This window comes from Eleutherodactylus coqui, chromosome 2 (genome assembly GCF_035609145.1).
Source record: "Eleutherodactylus coqui strain aEleCoq1 chromosome 2, aEleCoq1.hap1, whole genome shotgun sequence".
Classification (NCBI taxonomy): Eukaryota; Metazoa; Chordata; class Amphibia; order Anura; family Eleutherodactylidae; genus Eleutherodactylus; species Eleutherodactylus coqui.
Window position 1 is genome coordinate 168,072,040 of NC_089838.1, and position 24,516 is coordinate 168,096,555.

At 40.1% G+C, this 24,516-nt stretch overlaps 1 protein-coding gene across 1 annotated transcript in view; it reads right to left on the minus strand.

Moving 5' to 3' along the window:
• Positions 1–24,516, minus strand: part of TBC1D22A (TBC1 domain family member 22A) — a 490,668-nt gene that overhangs the window by 218,499 nt on the left and 247,653 nt on the right. The window contains exon 10 of the mRNA XM_066591889.1: positions 8,648–8,723. Within this exon, the coding sequence (XP_066447986.1) occupies positions 8,648–8,723 (76 nt within the window). The remainder of the gene's footprint in view (positions 1–8,647; positions 8,724–24,516) is intronic.

Here is a 24,516-nt window from a genome sequence, read left to right on the forward strand (position 1 = left end):
GATTCTCCGCTCGCGGCCGGCACATAGCAGCATGCTGCTAATTGCCGCGATTCTCTGCGGTGAGCCTATCTGCCAGATAGGCTCACCGTGGAGACCTGTCTGCCGGCGGCGGCTCCCACGGCGGAGATCCGACGCGGGATTTCACAATGCCCATGGACAGGTAGCCTTAGTCTGACTCTAAATGGCTAACCAGTGTACCCAGATCTCCAGTCCACATGAAGTCTAAGGCCTCATGTCCACGGGGACAGATCCGCAGCGGGTCACCCGCACGCGTGATCCGCGCCCCATAGGGATGCATTGGACACCCGCAGGTAATTAAATACCTGCGGATGTCATTTTCCCTTGAGCCGCGGATTGCATGTGCGGGGAAACACCTGCAGCATGCTCCATTTTAGTGTGGGTCTCCTGCGGGGATGGCTCCCGCAGGCTTCTAATGGCGCCTATGGAAGCCGTCCGGATCGGCGGCACACCCGCAGCTGAATTCCTGCTCTCCGCGCAGGAGTGCCAAGCACATCCACTGGGCCGAAGAAAGAAGATCCGGCAGTAACGGAGGGCAGATCCACAGCGTCCGGACAGGTAAGTAATGCTCACTTTTTAGCCTCATGTCCGCGGGAAAGGAGGGACCCGCTGCGGGATTCTGCATGAAGAAACTGCGGCGGGCCTCATTTTCCCCGTGGACATGAGGCCTAAATAGGCTCCAGTCTATTTAAGGCATCCTAATGCCTCACTGGAGGGTGCCTGAGCAATTGGTCACCTACTATGCAAAGGTGTTAAAGTGTTTCTGTTTGATCTCCTGGTTTTTGACCCTTGCTTGTCCTACTCTTTCTTGATTTCTTCTCTCCTGACTTCGGCTAGCTTACTGACCACAATTCTTCTGCCTGACCTTTGGGCTCTTTTGCGAATACACAAGAGATCTGCTTCTGCTGACATGCATATCTTTTAGTGTTACTGTATTCCTAACTAATTAAAGTCAGCTGCTTCCTAATTGAGATCTTTTTTCTGGGGTAGCACTCTGGGGTTCCCCACAGCAAGGACCAGATCCAGATTAGCATGTAAAAAGAGGGGATCCTCAGGTGCAACCCTCTATCCCTAAGAGCTCATTTACTTGGGTGTAAATTGTCTCATTATTAAGAGCGTATTTGATATGCTATATACTATGGAATGCTGAATCCCAATTGATTTGCATTGGGGTATTCAGACCTGCGTTTTTCACTCACGCATGCATTTACTCTTGTGAAAAATATTGCAAAATATCCTATTTTGATCCACATTAAAGACCAAAGTAGTTCAGTCAAGCAACGGGATTGCATCAATACACAGTTTTTGGTCTATAAATATGTAGCATTTTCATAGACTGAAACACTTTATTTTCCCTGCATATCTGGCTCCACTTCAGTCTATGAAAATATTTATGGACCAAAAACTGCATATGCCTGTGTGAATGAGCCCTTAGTCAAGTCGGTTTAGATGTACAGAGGATCAACATCTGCTGTTGTGACACTCCCCAAGTCATCTTGCCGCTTTCCAAAAGGGAAAACATGTATCCCTCTAGACCCATGTTAAAGGCCTCTTACCCTGCCAAACAGATCCCTGCTCTGCAACACTGAAACAGCTGTCAGTAGATTGGTATCTGTTGCGAATGGTGAATACTCTGGTTTGGATTACATGCTTACTTCTGTTGCAAAGCCTATTAAAAGGTCAGACAGTGACTTGTAAAAAGCTACCTTACGATAGGTCACTCTACAGAGATATTTTGTTTCATCTTCAGTTAGCATATCTAGTTTAACCACAATAATTATTGCTCAAGCACCTGTAGGTTCACCACTTGGCTAGATTTTCATCCAATTAACGCAGATTTCCATGCATTAACAGCAATCAGAAAATAAAAAAGTATGAGGAGTTTAAAATATATTGGAAAACGTTATATTCTGTTTGCTGAAACCAGATAATCCCCTGGAGGATTTATATTTTCATGTTCTGTATATTTTCATTGTATGGGAAAGGTTCAAATCTTTTTTTCCCCCGATGGAAGAATTTCACATAGTTTAATATTTCAAACATGTATTTCAGTAATAATTTCAAATAATTGAAATTATAGGTAACACTTACATTTTATTTAGTTAACCTAAAAAGGCGACTCATGCCCAAAACATTTGTGTCATAGAGTTGGAACGCTAACATAATTACGAGATACGCTTCAATCAGCTGACAAATGTACAGATGGAGCCAAACAAGAACATCGCCAAATGTCTAACATCTGCAGAACTTGGATACAAGAGTCCTCAATGGATTCCAATTTTTACAAGAGCCAATTTGCTACACTGAGCTTGTGCAAAGTGCAACAAATTTGCAAAAGTAAAGGACGGAGAGAGGAAGGTTAAAACATTACTTAACCTTTTTGTGCTAGATACACAAGAAATCCACTAGCATGCCAATGGTTATAAAGGGCAGCAACAGAAGGAAATAAACACTTAAGGCATGCAAACTAACCAGCTCATTTGTCCTCGTTGCATCATTCCCAATGCTAAGAAATGATTTAAAACTGGGATGCTTTGCTAAATGAGAAAAAAGGCATTCAGCTATCAATGTAAATAAAGATGCTACTGAACATTTCAAGACTGAAAACAATTGTTCATTGCTAACAAGCACTTTAAATACTTGATTGAATTGCTTGTTTGCTAGTTAATGGAATATCTGACTGGCAACGTTTTATTTGACTGGTTCAGCTAGGTGTCATTTCAGTACAAACAGCTCAAGTGCTCTTTCTGTGCTCTAAATGGGAGTAAACAGGGAACTAAGAATATACAATAGGCAAAGAAAAAACTAAACTCTGAAAAGACCTCATAAACATAATAGAGCTGTTATATTGGGAGTGAATGCTGAGACCAAGTCTGGATTTGCAGTATGTGAATCCTTTATACTTATGAAAATATCAAATTCAGACTATATATATATATATATATATATATATATATATATATATATAAAGAGTGTAATATAAAATAAGCCTAAAGAAGGTTTTCATGTTCCCATGCATTGGCAAAAGCAAAAATAGAATTTTTATGTAAAGTTTTTTGCTAACAGCTGTTCTGTAGTTAATATCCAGAACATGAAATAGTTGGCAATGAGAATAGCAGCTATCCAGGTGGGTGTAATGATGGAAATGCAGCAAATGATTGCAGCTTTTAAGTAAAGTAAACCCTATTAAGATGTGTCAATTACAATGTCCTCATTTAGTGCAGAACAGGGCTTTTGTAGTGATAAGAGCTAATACTGACATCAACTTTGGAGTCAAATGGTAAACAATGTTCATGCACAATAAATGCGATTCTTATTTTATTTTTTTTAAAGACTTAAAAATGAGATAAATAAACTGGGAGCATCATACATTGAGAGTATGCTTTATCATCAGAATATATGAAGTCACAAAACAAATCTGGATGACAGGAAAAAGAATTGGAAGTTGAGACTACTAAAGTAAACTGGATCATTTACAGTACTTTGGGTAAACTAATAAAGCGTCTCACTATGGCTCCCTACACATGGGCGGAAATTCCACGGCAGGATTTCCCGCAGAATTTCCATCCCTGGACGCTGCCATAGGATTGCATTGCAAAACGCAACCCTATGCAGACTGCCGCGATTTGTCCGCATGAAAACACAAGCAGAAAACAAATCGCAGCATGTTCTATTTCTATGTGGGTCTCGCAGAGGCCCGCACAGAAATGTCACTGCCAACGCGGTAGCTGGCACATCACAGAGAATAGAAGATGCGGAAGCAGGTGAGCTGCACTGCTCACTGCAGGGGCGCGGGTCGGGTCCCATTGCGAGAATTCTTGCAGTGGGATCTGACACGGCCGTTTGCAGGCGGCCTATATTACATTTTCTATGACTATTAACTGATCTTCTTGTATTCATACATAAGTAAAAAAAATCTGTGTTAATGCTGGAAATTGCCTAAATAGGTCTCACATCTGTACTTTAGGCCTTTCACATAGCTATTTAAAGAAGAAATGTTGACATTTTTACTTTATACTTCTCCACCTTTTAGGGACAAGTCTTGATAATGGCTAAAATGTGCATCACAGAATGTACCAACACAGTTTTTCATTTAGCCAAAGCCAGAAATGGATTCTAAAAGAAAAAGCATAAAGGAAATGTGTCTCTTTTTTTGTATCATCCTCTGGCTTAAAATAGAGAGAAACTTCTCTGCCCTTATACTGAGGCCAAATATTTCGCATTTACTGGCTGATGCAGTGCTTTGTAGGAAAGCAAGGTAACAACACATTCAAAATTAGACATACTGTTAAGAGGTAACTATTAAGAAGCAGCTAGTAAGGCCTCACGCACAGTTGGATTTTGCTGAGGAATCCAGAGTGGGCGTCTGCCTCTGGGATCCACAGTGATACCCCCCCCCCATAGCATTCAATAATCACAGCATGATCCATTTTCCTGCGGTTCCCGCACGGACGACTTCCATTGAAATCAATGGAAGCCATCCAACCCGCAGACAGGCTGCGGATTCTGTGGGAAAAGCAGGAATTTAAAAAAATTTGTACTGCGCATGGATGCCAGTGAAGATGATGACAGGTACGCATGGTCACCAGCCACGGTCGGAACCGGATTCTGTGCGAGATTCTGCAGCTGGAATTCAGACGTGCTGTGTGAGCCCGGTCTAAATTAACATGTTTATGTTACTGTAGCCATCATTGTAAGGGTTCAATCGGACAAGCGGCCTTTTTTTTCCACGCATGTTAGGTCCGTGAAAACATATGTCTAAAAATCATATGACCGAAGCAGCAGATGCGTTTTTAAATTTGCACTTGTTGTGCGGTCACATGATGGTAAAATCTGCACATACAGTGCGGTCCCATCACGATCCCCTGCTGCGGCTGTGACAGCTGCAGCAGTGGATTCCTTGGATGTGAAACCCCTGGATGTGACAGCATCCAGGGGTTTTAACATGTTGTCAATGGAGCCATAGGCAGCAGCCCCTGCCCCATTGAAAAGATAGGGAAAAGATTGCAATCCGCTGTGACAGCTATGGCAGGGGACTCCTTCACAGTGCTGTCACAGTGTTCAGTGATGAGGGGACTCCCCGCAGGTGTGAAGGAATCATTTGCTGCTGCATTTTCTCCCCGGTCCCTGACACTGTTTTTTTTTTTCTTCTGACCTGGGATTGAAAAATCCCCGCCTCCTGGAAGTGCTGCCTCTGATTGGCTGAGCGCTTTGAGCAATCACAGCCCGAATTTATTCGCTTGTAAAAAACAGACATGTGACCACTTTCATTGGAAAGCATTGGTTCTAATAGATGCAAATAGCAAACACACCTAACATATGTGCACAGAAACGCTCATCTGCTGAGCCCTTCTCCGGAGAACAAACAGCTACTAAACTATGCAACTTGGTGGGTCTTATAAGAAATTGGTGGGTGTTCCTGCAATAGAAGACACACAATACAAATACATTTTCATTATGCAATGTATAAATGAAGCATGTAAATTGGGAGTCTGTCTGAAAGTTTTAAGAGATTCTGTAAGAATGAACACACTCCCCAAACTGCAGGCATCATGTCATCAAGCAGGAAGAACTGAGCAGATTGTTATATAGTCTTGTGCGAAAATGTATTTTATCCATAAACCTCCCCAAAGTCCATTGGGCGATCCTATTGGTGTTGGACAGTTATTCCTCCATGCACACTCATACAATGATAGATGTCAATCACTGATAGGACCACCACTGGACCTCTGACCTCACAAGAAGCTGAGCTTTAAATGAGTTTCTAAACTATCTGTTTCTTTCTCCATGTTCAGACGACTATAGCCGGGCTGGGGAGAGCAGAAACCAGACACTAATACGGATGTGACAGCAGCAAATATATCTGCATTTATGCTGTCTGCCTGGGATTTCATTCAAAATAAGTGATTAATATAGACAGAGGCTTTTATTGAAGTGGTGAGTCATATGTACTACACATCTGTGAACATTTAGAAGTTTAAAGGGGTTCAACGCACTTTTTATCTTGAAGTACAGAACTTACAGTATTCATAGGTTTGCCATAAGTGGATAAGGATCATATGCAATACAATACAGGATTGATTGATTCTAGATACATTTCCAATCTTTTTGTGTTAAGGTCCCTAATATTATTCTACAGTCGTCCAAACACACCAATTTTCAGCAAGCTCAGATGACTCAAATATGTGTGGACCTCCTGACTATAAGCTATGTGGGGTATATCAGGGTAAATCTTAAACCGGTGGTACAACACAATCACAAAATTAAAATTCCACGGACATGCGGTATATTTTGGAGCAATCTTTTATGCACAGGCTCAGTTGTGTGAGGCACATTTCACAGTGATAAATGGTGTCTTTCCTAATCCCTCATTTGTAACAGACTCTGCACCTTTTTTGGTTCTCTTTCCTTCTTACCAGTGGAGGCACTTTCCCATTGCAAAGTGTTGACCTGGTATTTTACATGTGGCCTCGCTTCCAGAAATACTGCCCCCCTTCCTGGGCATTCTGGAGGCTCAATTTTTCTAATAATGCCACCATGGCCCCTTTATACTAATTTCCCCATGGCCCCCATAAATAATAACAACGTCCCCAATGCAGCTTTATAGTAATAATCGCCCCACAAACAGTAATTCCCCCAATGCCCCTTTATAATAATAATGCACTCACAGCTCCATAAATAGCAATATTAATACCCACAATGTACCTACATACACATATTAAGAAACACATATAGTCACCTTCCTTCTTTCGCTTCCGGCCTCACAAGTTCACTCAGCAGTGTCAGAAGCTGACTTCCGGGTGGAGCGATCACATGATCGCTTTAGCTGGGTGCGAAAGTTAAGAGTTGCTCAGAAACTCTTAGCAGAGGCCGAAGTCTGGCTGCATCAGTCATGGATCGTTCTACTTCACATGGAGCGGAGTACGGCGCAGATTGCAGAGGCCAGGCCCCAGATCAACGACAGAGGCAACTATAAGAGGTTTTATTTTACTTATCTGACAATCTACCAAGGTTGCATTCTGAGCGGCTGCACTCTCCGCCCAGTGGTAGAAACAAGGGTGCACTCACACACAATCAGGTAAGCTGCAGAGAGAGTGAGAAAGAAGAGATGGGCCCCACTGACAGCTGTCGCTGCAATTCCAGTGTGCATGGAATATTTGTGCAAGGAAGAATGGGCAGGGGAGAAGCAGCCGGGCGGCCGAGTGGCATTGCATATAAAGTTCTACTTCTCAGCTCAGGGGCAGGACTAATCAGGAGATCAACCTGCTACCCAATGGGACAATCTGAGCCTAATTCTCAACTGCCCCACTGTAAAACACACAAACGCTGCGCCGACCTAAAATTTCATATGTATGGGGGATTTGAAATAGCTGTCGGCTAAATAGCTGTTGGCTAAATAAGCATTCAGCCAACAGCTACTGAAGCTGTATGGACATCTTTAACTTTTAGTCCCAACCCAATCTATTTTTTGATCAGCATTTTGAACTCTACCAGTATCAGTTTCCATTGTCAAAACTTTAGCTATATTGATGAAGAGGTTGTGAAAAAAAAGTTGAAATGTATTGGTTTCCTTTAACATTATTAAACATATAAAGAATAACACAATACTTTTTTCAGCTGGCTTGTCAAAAAGACGACGATGCTATGGCATTGTGTTACCTTACTATTCATCATGATTATTCTTAAACCTGAAGAGGTGAGAGGACAGGCATCTGTGTGTGATGGATGAAAACTTTGTTTTCTGATGTTTTTCCTTTTGTTCATTTCAAGACAAATTCCTTTGCATTTATGTGAGCTTTAAAATATGCAAGTGCTTTAGTGTTGGATCTGGCATTTTAGACGAAAGTAAAATAAAAATAGAAGGAATTAATCTTTTAACAAGATTCTTTAAGCCATTTCTGCAAGACGGGAAAAAAAAAGCATTTTTTGTTTTCCGTTCCATCATTGACAAGTAAGTGTCACAAAAAGCTTAGTTCTGCTTGGCATCACTTTGTTAATGCCCTGTTCATTAATTTAACAAACTATCAAGAGAATATGTTAAGAATGGCCAAGCATTATCTGTAAAATTTCTTTTAATTAAATTTTGCAATGGCATGATGACAGTCAGCATGTCACAAAGGGAATTCTTTTAAGAACAGGGAGGTCGGACTACAAATCATGTTTGCACACGCGCTAATTTATCTCTAACTTTATTGCAATTTTCTGTCTTAGCTCAGCTATAAACCTATAAACTCAGGGAAAAAAAAGATGCAAAATATACAGAAAACTGCAAAACCAGGCACTATTAGCAAAAGAAGGCTCTCTCAAATTAATCGATCACTGAACTTTGCTTAAAATGGATGATGTTTCGTTGCATCTGGACTTTCCATTGCTGAAAGGAGATTGCAATTGAATTTTTATTATGGAGGCTTAATACAAATAAGGGAAGATGCTCATGGTCGACTAGCTTTCTTTTAAATGATGCATAGTAGAGGTAATCCAAGCAACACTGTGCACCATGCTGATTGAGGATGACATTCCATATGAGAAGCTGAGGAAGACTGGCACAGCACATAATTGCACAGATAGGAATAGTGAGATCACTTAGTACTGTAAATATACCTTGCCAGAGCAGTTTTAAGCCACTCACCATCAATGCGACTAACCAGCTCCTCCAGCATTTTAACCTTCTTCTGAATTCCTGGTTGTGCAAATGTGTAGTTATCCTAGAATTTAAAAAAAAGAAAAGAAAGAATAAGCCAATGCCTAAATGAATGCAAACCTATGAAAAGCAGAGCTAAAACTGATTTAGTACTGCATGGTTTAAAGGGGTTTCCAGGGAAATACCATTGATGATCTATCATCAGGATACTTGATAAGCCGGCGTCCGTTGCTCGGGACCCCGACCGATTAGCTGAGCAGGCGCATGCTGTCAGTGCCAGAATAACACCGAGGTCGGCACGAAAGTCTCTGCGCCAACCTCCATGTAGTGGCTGGCGCTTGTAACTGCAGGCATGGTTCTCATTGAAATCAACAGGAGCCACGCCTGCAGTTACAAGCGCCGGTCACTGCACTAGGGGTCGGCGCAGAGACTTCAGCTCCGATCTCTGTGTATTTGGGGCGGAGGTCTCCGCTCCAACCTCCCATGTAGTTGCCAGCGCTTGTAATTGCAGGCATTGATTTTAAGTGAGAGCTGTGCCAGCAGTTACAAGCACTGGCCACTACACGGAGAGGTCAACACGGAGACTTCCGCTCAGACCTCTGTGTTATTGCGGCGCAGACAGCATGTGCCCGCTCAGCTGATCAGTCGGGGTCCCGGGTGACAGACCCCAGCCGATCAACTATTGATGGTCCATCCTGATGTAGATCATTAATAGTATTTCCCTGGCAAACCCCTTTAAGCATGGTTTCAAATACAGCCTTTTTTTGTAAAAACGTTGCAATGTTTTTTGGAAACTTTTCAAGCAGGTTTTTCCAGACAAAGCCAGAAATGGCTTCAAAATGAATAGGAGATATACAAAAGAGGTCTTCTGCTACTTCTTGCTGGATCCAATTCTAATTTTAACTAAAAAAAAAAACAGCAACAAAAACAGTGCATCAAACCACCCTTAGATTAACTCTTAGGTCTCATTCACACGGGCATATGCAATCTCGGTCCATGAAATAGACATGGTTTTTACTTCGTGTATATAAGTCTATTTGGTGTGTATGCGATTTTTGCTCGTGCATTTCACTGCATTTTTTTTCAAATATGCAAAAAAAAAAACTTTAAAAAAAACAAAAAAAAAAACACTAGGTGGCTAAATTGATGTAACTATGATTTTAGTCACTGCATCCTGCCAACATACGTTCAAACGCAGTGAATATGCATGCAACTGCATATTTGCTGTGTTTTACACAATCCCATAGACGTTAATAGGCGATTTCAGTGCATGATCAGGACCGAAATAGGGCATGCAGTGATTTTTTATGCATGTAAAAAATGCACCACTGAATAACCCATTGCAAACCACTTAGGTTTATGCTGTCTGTATTATGCATGTAATGCGGGCTGAAAATACAACCGTGTGAATGAACCCTTAATGTCTCCCTTAAAGGCAATGTCTCCATTTAAAAGATGACACGCATCATATAAAATAAAATTCAAAAAAATAAAGTGCTGCAGAATACACCATTGCTATATACAGCTATCCATGCACATTTAGTGGACCGCTGAACACCAACAGTTCGGCCTCCTGAACCTCCTATACACATTTAAGAACAGCTGAGCATACATGTGCTCTTAATAGGCAGAAGGAAACAAGCTGCTGCCAGACACCGAACAGAAGAATCGGGTATGCTTAACTCCAACTGCCTCCATTCTTTTTCCCCCTGCCATTTGCTGTTGGAGGAGACTCTGAACAACCCCATGCACATTGGCTGTTGGTCCGGCCCTGCTGCAATTGGTGAATTCGGATGCAAGTTATCCAATGTGTATGGCCACCTTAAGGCTGCGTTAGAGATTCCGTTTAAAGCCTCTGTCACAAATTCCATCGCACATGATGAAAGAAAACAATTCATGCCAATGCTCATATAGTGTGGCTAAAACAGCCCTGGAAAAATAAGGTAGACTGTCGCAACATCTAAATATTTGAGTATTACCTCTAGGTTTCCTTTTAGAAGTCAGTCCTTTCGAAAGGCAATAAAAGCACTACTGCCTTCATCAAACTACTAAAAATGTTAACTTAAAATCCAGTGTGTGAATGTAGCAAAGTGTTATGTACATTCCTAATAAGCCCAGTGGTACATTAAACCAGTATCTGTCTATGTTTTAATATGGCTGAGGTACATTTAATAATTTAGTTTTTGGCTGCAAATGAAAGCAATCACACAAATGAACATATAGTATTGAACTTTACAAGCTTTTCACAGGTGCTTCGGATGCCTTAGGCAGGGAACTAGGAAACGGATCAATGCTAAGCTCTAATAATTAGAAAGGCTGTGAAGCCACAAAAGAACACATGAACTGGGCTCTGTTTATTACACTATTACAAAAGGGACTAGTATATTATATGACCAAGAATTAAATGGATAGTAAACATTGACTGGTACACTTCCTTAGAAATAGGAAAGTAACAGTTATGAAACTTTTTAACCATTATTATTTTAGAACATTTGTCACAGACATTCGGTAGATATCTCAATCTAATCTACATGTTAGATGCATATGGAGTCCACACAGTTCTTCATTACAGAGACATAAGCACAGGTGCCAGACATGACCTACCTATATTCTACTTATGCAACACTTAGCATGGAACATTCCACATTTCTTTTTTAAACAGATTCCACATGATTAATAGGTGGAATCACTTTCTGATGCCTCCATATGCAATTGGAGGGATACGGGGGTATAATATTCACCCATAGAGTTCTACCACAATCTAATAGCAGAATTGTACATATTTGTTTTCAATTACTTCTTTGTTAAAAAGTTTTCAGAAGTTTATTCCCTGCTTTTCACCAGAAGCTTCTCTTCCGTCTGATAGAAATGGTTTTTAAGCTGGGATATCGTGAGGGGCATTTACTGGGACAGGGAGTTAGAGAGAGACTAGCGAATAGAGAGGAGGCTAAGACTTAGGCAAAAGAGAAAGAATACAACCAGTGAGGCAAGAAGGCAGAGGTGTGAGTACTGACAAAAGAGGAGATTGGTTAAGCGAGCAAGGAAATAGGAAAGATAATTTGTCTAAAAAGAAAATATAGAAGAAGGAGGAATTGACAGTAAGAAAGAGGAAACCGTAAATTAGGAGATTCAAAGCCCAATAAGAGGGGGGAACAGAAAAGAAAAGATTAGTGTACAGATGTGGTTCCTGTACTCATGTGACGTTTACCTCAGCAAGTAATGATATCCATTGTATGAAACGAATGCTATTAATTGAAGATCACAGTAATTGTTTTAATGTTTTACCACTTATCCCTTCTCCTGGAGTCCCTTTTCATCACCAGAACACCTGTACTGAAGTACCACACCACCCTCCAGGGGGAGAGACTACTCCCCATTTTTTATTTTTTCATTTTAAATTTATTTTTGCCCGGAACCGGTTTAGGCCAGTGTAAGGACTGGCATTACAAACAAATCAATCTACCACCATACCCTGCCTGACGGGTAGCATCACACAAAGACACGCCAGACTTTAGTATTATTTTACATTCTGTCGGTTGCCATCGGTTGCAAAGGAAAAGCCGCGGAGCCACCGACGCCGCTATTACTAATGAATTTTCGCATCCCCGTATGTAGACACTTCTTCAGGGATGCCTATGAATTTTATGTAGTTTCTCCTCGATCTGTCCTCAAGGTCAATTACTTTGTTATGCAGACAGGAGACTTTCAAGCACGGCATGCGCATCAACTAATTCAATGTGTGCAGTGGAAAATTATCCAGTTTTTCATTCAAAATGTGCTGTGCAGTATCTGAGGCGGTCAATATCAGATTGTAGCTGATGAGATATTTTGTTAATGTGTCTGGAAAGCTCTATCTGGAAAAATAAAAGCAGCATCTTAAGCATGCTGGTGATGAGAGGACTGTCAGGGCACATGTAGGCCTGCAGACTATAGGAAGAGTTATCTACAGGGTAGTATTCTGAGGAGAAATATGTGGCATTTTATTAGAAGATAGTGCCTTTGAGACAGAAGAGGCTTGCAGATGCAGATGTTCCTCTTTTGGTAGCATCTTCATTGGAGTATCCTGGCTCTGTTGTTCCAGGAGAGGAAAAGCCAACTGAGAATTGTTGAAAGGGAGATAGATGATCCTGGGAGGCAATAAAGAGCTTGATCTGATTCAAGGCCGTGGCCGAGGGCCTTCATGCCATCATTGTATTAAGGTAAAAAGAAAAAAAATCTGTGAGCTTTCTTGGGACGGCAGGCTTGATGAGTTTGTGGCCCATTATATTGATTAGGTGACCAGACAGGTAAAATGTGGAAGCAGCTTCCTTCTTGAAGCTGAGACTGAGTGATAGGCTCTAGAACACTAAGTCACAGGAGAATCCAGGGAGCCCAGTAAGATGATGCACTCTATTACCTTAAGTAAGTTGATCTGACATACAGTTACATCTCAGGCAGATGTGGAAATGATTACAGCTGTGGCATGATTAGATAAATGGTGTTGCCACCTGAGGCTCTAAAAGTGGTCTAAAAGGATCTTAGAGGTGAATTGTATTTAGTAGAACTCTTTCAGCGTGTGTCAAGCTTATCGATCAATACATATGGCTCTGCAATGCAATTGAAGAGATTTTGCCCAACTAGAGTTTCAGAGAGGATTGAAATGTGAGAATTTGAATGGGCATATCAAAGAATTGCCTGCCACCTGGGCCATTCTGACCACACTGTTAGGAGGCGTTGGGACTAGTGGATGTGTGAGAGCATGTATACAAGACAACCAGGCTCAGGACGCCCTTGACAAACCACTAGTAGAGAGGATCATCTGATTGTCCAACGAACATGAGCAGCTCCAACTGTTTTGTTGTCTGCCATCCAGAGAAAGTTCGCACCATTAATACAAGCCCCTGTCTCAGTCGGAACCATGTCCAGGCATTTGGCTGGAGGACATTTGGTCCCACGGCGCCCCTTATGTGTAAGGTCTTTGACACCCACCATTACCTCTGTTTGCAGTGGTGTTGTGAATGACAGAACTGGACTGCTACAGAGTGGATCCAGGTTTAATCCAGGTTTAGTATTGGCACGGACAACACCTATAGGCAAGTGCCTTAACCCTGTCATTGCTGTGCAACAGCACACTGCCCCCACTGTTGATGTGATAGACTGGGGGCCATCGCATATGAATGTCAGCTCAATGATATGTTAAGGACATCCTGCAGCCACATGTGTTGCCTTTCATTAAAGGGATTCCAAGAGGCATTTTACAGCAAAATAATGCTTGGCTGCTCACATCAAGGGTGTCACAAGAATTTCTTCACAACATGGCCATATGTTCATCAGATTTATTGCCAATAGAACATGTAAGTGACCATCTGAGACACCAACTTCAACAGCCTACATGTTGGCACCATCTAGAGGCTCAGTTAAAGCATATGTGGACCGATACACCGCAGGATACTATACGGAACCTGTAAGTCTACATGCCGGTATCACATCTTGCATCCAAGCTAGAGGCGGTACAACAGGGTACTAGAGCAGCCATGCCCGCCTGTATCCCATCTTGTATCCAAGCTAAAGGTGGTACAACAGGGTACTATATTGTAATCATTTACTTATAGCAACATTACAATCACACACATAAAATTTCATTAGATTACAACGCCTTCTAGGAGCTTGATTTTTTTGACAATAAGTGTATATGTTTACAGGAGCACAAAGAGGCAGTCATGTTCTTTGGCAGCCAAGTTTTTTTAAGCTTTGTTTACATCACAAAGTTGCAAAGTTACTGGGCTAACACCTGAAATAGCATTCAAAAGTGCAATAATGGGAAATAGTAAAGTACAAAAGGTTGTATTGTGAAAATGACAAAACTTAGTCTTAGGCCACTCTTACATAAGCATTTTTTACTGCATTTTTCATGCATGCGTGAATGGGGTACATACAAGATGCAGTAAATATTGTATGCGTAATGCTGCGTTTTTTATACAGGTTAGTATGCCACCAGGAGTGAAAAAAACTGACATCAGCTTGCTTGCCTACATGGTTACTGTAAAAATTCAAAGTAAAATGCAAGCAAACACGCAAAAAATGCAGCTCTGCGTGCAGTAAAACAATGCGTAAAAAACCACTGCATTCTGGCAGACACTTGTGTGAGAGTGGCGAGAAGTTGGCTATACACAGTCTGAAGGTGGATGAAGACTGACTATTTCAACCTAAATTACAGTTGTTTTAGTTGACTGGTAAGAAAGAAAGCAGCAATGATTACAATTTGTGTTCGATAGTTGATCGTCCAAAAACATCTTTCCTGAAAGAACATTTTCAGTATGATCGTCCATTGCTTAGTACCACTAAAAATGTATGCCTAGTTAGACTGGCTTTAACAGCCATAAGGACTAGAATGTGTGTGGCTGTGTCAGTGCCATGATCGTTCACCAGAAAATTGTTCATTCAACAGCTGTTCAATCATCAACATACTTTACTCTAATGTATGTGACCAATTTTAGTCTACATTGTCTGCCTGTTATGAAGTACATTTCCAGTCACGTTAACAAAACTTTATTATCCTTCTTTAAGACCAAATATAAGCAAAATACTAATTATATGAAAAATGTTAATCTAAAATATCATTGCAAAAATTTAATTTTCTAAATTAAAATATTTAATAGCAAGCAAGTACTGAGACCACAGGAGTACAATATCTTGGATAGCACTGCAGAAAAAGCCAAAGTTCGAATAATTTGGAGCACATGTAAATTGTTCCCAAACAGGTCATCACATTACATCTTGGCAACCGAACCTTTATTTAATTCTTCAATATTCAAATTTCATACATGCTTCTGTTTCTGTTGTTTTTACTTACAGAACTGCCAACATGAAATAGTGCACATGACTGAATGATGAGGTTTTCAGAAATAGAAAAAAAAAAAATCAGCACCACGGCTAGCTCCACCATATTCTAAGTTGTTGCAATATAGAAACTTTCACATCTGCTTACAACCTTGATCAAAATACTCAGAAATCTATAGAAAGCGTCCAGGCAATCTGGAGGTAGTCAATATTGTGGCTATATTATTAACTTATATTAAAAGTCATCTACATTATATATCGTTTTAGTATTTACCACTGATTTTGTTATTTAAACATACTGAGCAATATCAGTATGATAATTGCTTGGAAACTAATGTATCAATAATTACCTTAAATAGGCACCACATTTTGAACAAACTTGTCCTTATGTGATTGCCAATGTTCTAACTAGCAAAACAGTGCCATCCAAAGAGCTGACCACTAAGCACCTTCTTTCCTTCTAATATACTGTCCACTGCCTATTGTCAAGTGAGCTCCATCTCTAGTAACAGAGACATCAAGACGAACTACAGGAAGGGGGGCAGGGATCTTCGCTGTATTATGCTGCCCACAGAAGTCTATGCAGAGGGGAGGGGCTCTGAGAAAACTACTGGAGGGAGATTGAAGCAGAAACACTCACACAGACATGTTGTTGCAGCTGACGTGGTTTACCATCTTACAGTCACAGAAATCACATCTGTACAGCTGTAGGAAACCAATCAGGATGTTATGACTTATGAAGGTGTGCTAAAAAGAGATAGAAGAGGTCCTGCTCTCCTATATGTGCAGTGTCTGGGAGAAATTTTTACAGCTTGTCTCCACCCAACAGCTGAGGGGAAACTGAGAGATAGAGATGCAGCCTGCATAGGAGAAAACTGACAAATGCAGGATACAACTTATACAGTGTTATTCATCATGTACAAAAGACATCTAATTCAGAAAAATCATCAGAAAACGTGAGCATTATTTACCATTAGCCCAATGGCCAAATAAAATTTAGGTTTGAATTCCTTGTTGAATTTTACAGTCTATATCTATATGTATATACATTTTGTTAAAGCATGTGAGGCATAATGTATTTTATTAGGATAGGTCATACAATTCTAACAAAAATGCAGTTAATAACAAGAGAAGTTTATTTCATACAATTGTCCTCTCTCGATCATTATAGATACTGCTTATAACAATGTCAGCCTAGAGTTATTTGCTGCAATATGTAGTATCTCAAGTTGGATAGCAACAAAAGAATATGGTGACTTTAGAAAAGTAAAATATACAATTGAAATGGGTCAAATGCTATAAAGAGTTTAACTGAAAAATGCAACGTACTGTAAAAGACTGGCAATGCAATATGCTGACTTCCAGATGACTAAATATGCTATTGAGATGGAATAGAAATGTATTTTACCCTTTTTATCTTTACAGGAAATTAAACTGCAGAGACGGTGACTGTGCATCTGATTATACTGAAGACCGATTTGTCAACTGCTTGCCATTACAAAATGCTTCACGTTTTAAAAGGCAACCTCTCACACTGAAGACTGCAGTCCATTCTGCAGGTGACATGGTATATGAGCACAGTGACATAGTTGTGCTGGAAAAGTTTCAGTGCAACTTGTATTTTATTCATTTAAATCCCTGCTCAGTTTAATTTTAGGAGTAAAGTGGATGGGTCTACCCAGTGGCTGGCAGTTTTCTTCGTATGCAGCGTCATGTAGAGAAGGATGCCAATCACTGAATGAGACCAGATTTAGTCTCTTAGATTTCTCTTAGAAGACACATTAAATTTGGGATGAACAGGCTATATTATAGCAAGAACGTAAACGTGGCAATGTACGTGATGCAATATCTGTTCCTTTTCTCATTGACTTCGTCATTATGTAAACTCCATTGAGTTCAGGATGGAGTAAGAATCAAAAAGGGAAATCAATACAAAAATGACTCAGCATCTTAGATTAGTAAATTAGTGCAATCCCTGAGCTAGAATCTCCACTGACTCGAAACCCAAACCAAAAACCGCTCTGGTATATAAACAGTTTGAAAGCTGGAAACTTCCCATTCCCTGAGCAGTGCCAAGCAGTTTAGGCATCGGGGCACTTCCTCCTGGATATTAGTAACAGCCCTAACCTATAGCCTTCACTGTTACAGTATGCTCAAATATGTTTCAATGACATGTGAGATAAATTTTGGCTCAATTCAACCTTTACCAACAATAAGCAGAGAACATTAACTGCCTGCACAACCTAACATTTTAATTTATGAATTATGGAGCTCCATGGCTGCTAATAGGGGACATTAATTAAGACTGAATCATACTGGTTCATATTGACACCATGGAGTCAGAATCAGTAAATAATTGTTATAATGAGTACAGAGGACTGTATTGTATTCAAACTTTCAATAGATAGTATTCTTAAAGAGTTGCTTAATTCTGCTATAAAATAAAGAAGGGAATATGGAGGTAATATTGTTCCAGTAGTAAATACAGGAGCAACCAGTGAGAAAAATTAAAACAGTCCCTCGATAACCAGTTAGTTAGACCATCTTCCCAAACACACGGCATAATTCGTCCATAATGGTAATTATTCCTATTAACTCTTTTCAATCCAATTTGTATCCTAGTTTTCCTAGGGGGCTTACTCTTTCTGCCATTATACAACAGCGCTATATGCTGGCTAAAGCCAGAACTGCATGAGGTGACATATTGGATAAGCTCTGACAGCAGAGAGGTTGGCAATATATAGTAAGAGAACCCCGACAGATGTCTCCCAACATCGGAGCTGTACAGCCTTAAATCATAATGTCTTTAGACGTCAGACAGTGCATTGGAAAGGGTTAATAGAAATAAGCAGAATGAGGCAATGATCACTGATAGGACAAAAAATAACTACAAGGTGTTTTAGACAACCGTCAAATTGTAGGTTTTGGGAGAGGATATGTACTGTAGATTGTAAATGTGTCCATAGAGGAAAAATTGACTTTCAGTGTAAAGCTGGCCATAGACATGGGCATATTACTTCTATAGGGGTAGTGAAACAGTGGTGGTCATACAGCTCTGGCATGTTAGGAGATGGGGCACTTAGAGAACAGCAGCCATACAAGTACCAGAAAGCAATTTTGGACGTTTTCAGTTTAATTAGTTATAGCTGGACAGCCTTTAAAAGGGAGCAGCCAATCTATCCAATTTCTGCACTCCTGAAGCTAATACTATAGGAGCTCACAAAAGCCCATTGGCAAATCAAATAGATGTGTAAGACAATGACATCTACTGGCTTATCTTGATAGAAATGTACTGACCTGGTCCGTACAGTCCCAGATGGATGCAGGAGGGGGATTTTGGACTCGTCTTTTATATGGCATTGCAGCCATAGCTTCTGCCCATGTCTTACCCACAGCCCCATGCTCGCTAGAAGCAGATAGTGGGCTGAAAATTTCTTATTACAGAACATCCTTTTTAAGGTTTTTTAAAACAAATGTAGGCAGAGAAATGCTTTTCTACATGTCTTGCAGTGTTCCTCAGAGAACATTTTAATGCTTCTATCATCCTCACTTATTACCTCAGAGGAAACAGAGTACACCAGCCAAAAAAAGAAAAATTACTAGGACACATTTGGCTTCCAAGTCTAAAACCTTAGGAGTCAAAGTATTTTTTTTTTTAATTGCCAAATTAAAAACCAACATTACTATATTAACAAAAAAAGAAAGTGTTTACATTGGTGTGCGGCCTACCAGGCCATAATGTTTACACTAGACTGTGGACTGGCTAAAGGGTTTCTCTACATTCTTGCTACTAGCAGCTACCACTAGAGGAAGCATAGAAGCTTACTGCACACTGTTAAACACGGAACTTAACCTCTTACCAATACATAAATTGCTAATGGGATGGTCCCTGTGCTAGAAGGCTGTTAAATGTATGTGTTGCCTTTGATGGTACTAGAAAGGGAACTGAAATAACCACTTCCTCATCACGAAAAAAAAACAAACCCTGAACAGACTATTAATTATAACCCCTTAGTGACCGAGCCTGTTTGCATCTTAATGATCAGGCCAAATTTTGGAAATCTGACATGTTTCATTTTAACATAGAATAACTCTGTAAAGGTTTTGCATATCCAAGCGATTCTAACACTGTTTCTTCACCAGATATTATACTTCATTCAGGTGGTAAATATAGATCCATAGAATTTGTGGATATTTAATAAAAGCGACACAATTGGGAAAATTTTGAAAAAAAGTCATATTTTCAACTGCAAGATGTCAAATATGTGCAAACATACTGTACAAATTTTTGATGAAATATATATTTCTATCTGTTTACTGTTTAACCATTTAGGAGACATACAAATTTAACATTACTTATTAACATTTTGAGGAACATCTTGTTGGTTTCCCATACCAAGTCAAGATTGCAAAGTCTCATAGGTGTCAGAATGATAGATACCCCCACGAATGACCCCATTTAAAAAAATACACATGGTGGGGAGCAGGATTCATACCCCATATCACGCTTGTCGTGTGAAGTTAGCCTAAGACCTGCTCTTGTAAAAAGAAGGAAAAAAAAAACTTAAGCAAACTTAAAAAGGAAGAAAAAAATACTGCCTTTAGAATGCAATAATCCAAAAAGTTAAATTTAACTCTGGGCATAAAGCCCCAAAGCACCCTCAGCCATGAAAGTTTTACTAATTTTAAAGTATGTAGTAAGCGTCCCATGATCCCTCTAGTACTAGCGATAGGCATATATCACTTTTCTTACCTATGAAAAAACAGAACTGAAAACCGATATAAAATGGGAACAAAACTTACAGTAACTCACTTTATAAATACGTAAATGTAAGGTAAAGCAGCAGCAGCAGTTGAAGCTCAAGAGCATTTGCCTTTCCGATAAGCTTAATATAATAATCTTTATTTGTATAGCGCCAACTTATTCCGCAGCGCTAATATATTGATCAAATGAAAAAGCCAAAATACTATAACCTCAGGTCACTTGCTTTTATAACGTATAAATGTGGAGTTTTAGATAGCAATTAGTAGAATGACTGGAACTAATCAAACAAATTATTTCAATACAAGGAAGAAAAATGAAAGCCAGTTTGGGGCTAATAGAAACAATGTACATCATTTTGTAATTTTTCCAAGAAAGTTTTCCAATGGACCCGTTCATTTGCAGATTAAAAAGGTCTGCAAAACTGTACTGTTTTCATCTTAGTTATAGCTTAAACACTGTAGGTTGCTTAAAAAAAATGACAGAGTAATGCAGCGCTGAGATTATTTCTAAAAGTATGAATTAAAAGATTTCTCGGCTCCCTGGAACCCTGTAGCTGCGGAAGTGACAGCTAATGCTTCAATTCATTTATTATATTCTGCAGTAAACATGCTTCGTAACTTAATATTTCCAAAAACCTAATTTCAAATATGTTTTAAGTATTTATTGGAAAACCATTGAATGCACATAATAAAAAGTACATCAACTATGTACTGGCAAGTGAATTAATAAGATCTGAGCAGTGACAATATTTCCTCTGCTTAGCTAGCTGTATTTACTTCACTACAATGCTGGGAAGAGAGAATAAGAAAAAAAAATAAAAATCACAGGGGCAGAAAAAGTCTATTGTAACCAAAACGAAAAGGCCCTTCACGGAATAGACATATAGAGAGAGAAGAAGGGGGAAACGCCAGCAGGGAACCCAAGTTTTTATAGTATCACAAAATCCATTATACACAAAAGTAGCCGTAACTTACCGTCCAGAGTGGTATTCAAATTTCTGCTAGTTGTTGGAGAAGAGACAGCTCATACCGATTAAAGTTTACATAAGCTTATAAAAGTCAGTGGGAGTTTTTGCTTAACGCCTTAACAACCATCCATACGCCTTTTGACGGCGGCTATTGAAGGGCGTTATTCTGTACGCTGTCTTTCAATGGCAGCTACATCAGGAGCCTGGCACGGGTCTCCTGTGCCAGGGAGCATGGGTGCTCATCTGCTGGATAACAGCCTGGCACCTGCTCAAACAGCAGGGAATAGAGAAACCTTTGATCCCCGCTGTTTGATCCCTTACATGCTGTGGTCCATGCAACCGTGGCATGTAAAATGCTGACAGAGCGAAAGGGCTCCCTCTCGCACCCATCGGTATCGCTGCGATCGTAATAAAGAAATAAAATAAAAATAAAATCCTATGGTTCTTAGAATGCAGCAACACAAAAGCAAATCTTAAAAAAAGGAAAAAAGGGGTCTTGTGTACAAAAAAACAACAAAAAAACTGTATTACCTGAATCATGCTGACCTAGAGAATAATGTTATCACATGATTTATTGAAACACTGAATGCCGTAAAAATGAAATCCAAAAGAAAAAAAGACATTTTTTCCCAATCCCCCTAAAAAAAAAATAAAAAAAGTTATACAATATATTATAATGCAGCACTTTACCGCGATTTTACCGCCGTTTTCGGACACAGATTTCTGTGTCCAGCCAGCGTTTTAACACACCCCATCATTGTAATGGGTTATGAGGTGTGTTAAAAAGCATGAAAATGCAGTAAAATAGAGCATGCGGCGCTCGAAAATCTACGAGGCTACTTTAACGCTGCGTATTCAGGTCAGAGCTAAGCGCTGTCAAGTACTGTCATTGATTTTAATAGGGCTTCTCAGACACACACTAAAACGTAGCGTTTTTCACGCTGCGTTTTTCTAGCTCTGTCTGTTCTATTTTTATGCGTTTCTATGTTTTAAAACGCGATGCTTTGCCCATTGAAATGAATAGACTGCATTTTTAGCACTATTGAAAAGGGGGTAGTATGTGGTTAGCGCATTTTTTCAGTTCTGGCATTATAAGCTTGCTTGGCTGCGTTAATAACGGTGCTTAAAAACATAGCTGAAAACGCAGTTAAGCTCTGTCAAAAACGGATGTCAATGCAGCTAAAAACGCAGTTAAACGCTGTCAAAAATGCATGTCAATGCAGATGAAAATGCAGTAAATGCTGAATTAAAAACTGCCGCGGTTTCACAAGTGCATCTGTGAGAGTGGCCTTATAAACGGTTTGGTATTTGCAGAGATATAGTTCATAGAAGGGAGCTTCATGCATATTTGTTCAAAAATAACTACACCAGATGACTTTTGAGCATCCAGCAACTATTTTTTTGGCAAGCTGAATTGAAATCAGCAGCACCCTACTGCTCATCACCCCGTCGGTGACCATGTTTACACTGAACAACTATCGTTTGAACTATTCAGCCGATAGTCATCCAGTGTAAAGGTCCAGAAATGTGCCTGTAGCTCTAGGCTAGAGCACAGGCTGCAAATCAAGATAAGCACTTTAAAGTGGACTAATCACATTCTCTAAGTAAAACGTTTGCTGCTGCAGGGTTTAACTCCTGTACCTACAGTAGCTGGCTGCTCTGATCAATCTATGGCAGATGCAACAGATCATTGCTTCTGTTTTTTTTGGCTCCCTTCATAAGCCTTATTTACACGCAAAGATGATCTCTCAAAATTCGTTTAAAAAAATAGGATGAATGACAGTTTGAGTGATCATTTTGCGTAAACTACTAATGGACACTAACGCCAATTAGTAGCTTATTAGCTTCATTTGCGTGCAAATGAGCCTCCCTTCGCTGTATGCAGATAACAGCGAGTGGTCTGTTATCTGCATACAGCTCCATTGTTCTCCCAGGAGACAGCAGCTGAAAACAATGTTATCGGCGCTCCCATGGAGAATCACAGCGTGCGGTCCCCACTATCAGCTGGCCAGCCGAAGGATGGTTTTGTGCTGAACTAAAAATCATTGTTCATCCAAAAAGCCAACGATGGTAGCATTTACATGCAACGATTATCGCTAAAAAGACATCGCTTGAACTAATTTTGAGCACTAATCGTTGTGTGTAAATGGGCCTTTACAGTGTTAGAGACAGCAGCAGACAGGGGGAGGAGGTTGTAGACAGCGAATCATAGCGTGGAGAAGAGAAAAACGACCCATGTCATTATGAAGGACAGCTCACATAGGCTATACAGATAGCACAGAGAAAGCAGTTTGCAAGAGGAGTGGGAGCATCATATAGGGTGAGAATCAGTGCAAAGAAAAGGAAGAGCATTCACTGCAAATTGTGTAAGAGGATGGGAGTCACACACTCCTCATTATCCGTCAATCAGCGTCTATCAACACAAGAAAGGAAAGATTTTCCATGGTTTGTAGGAGGCATTCGTACAGAAATGAAGCTGTGCTGTGCTTGTATATGAGACTTAGAGTGGTTGTATCAAAAACCGCTTTTATCACCTATTCATAGAGAAGGGGGGTTCACCACTGAGACACCCATTGATCCAGAGAACCAGGGTCCAGTGTCCCTCCTCACTGCACCCCATTCAGAGACATTGAATGGAGTGGTCATCGCCTGTACAGTCCTGCTCCATTTATTTTCAAGGGGACTACCAGAACTTGTACTCGGCTATTTCTGTCAGCCCCATTGAAATGGACAGAGCAGCACCACATATGCAAGACTGACACTCCGTTCTCAGGATCGGTAGGAGTCTCAGTGCAGAGCTCAAACTTATCACCTATTCTATGGATTGGTCATACAGATTGTTTTTGGTACAACACTTTAAATGAAGGTAGCGGCATTCTGCACTGACTGAAGGTCTGAATCTAGGAGCAGATTACAAGCTGCATATCAGTGGGATGGAAAATGAATGAATGAAGACATGGAGACTGTAGCCTGAAGCATGAAAGTCAGAGCAAATTTATTAACTCTGGGTAACCACTAACATTTGCTAAAAAATTATTTTTCCATGTCAGAGGTGTCCAAAGTCTTTAAAATGTAAAGCTTTTTTCCCTCGTTTCACTTGGACAGTTCAGCATTGCTTTGTGCAACTCCTTTTATTGCTATAATTAGATGTTACACAACTTTGCTTTTGCAGAATATGGTATGGACGTCTATTCTCTTACAGTCCTGAAGTCCATTATTCTTGTTTGGACTATTGTATAGAAGTTGGCTCGTTCACATGTGTGTTAGGGATTTCTGTTTAAATTCTGTCTGTTTGTTAAGTTTTGG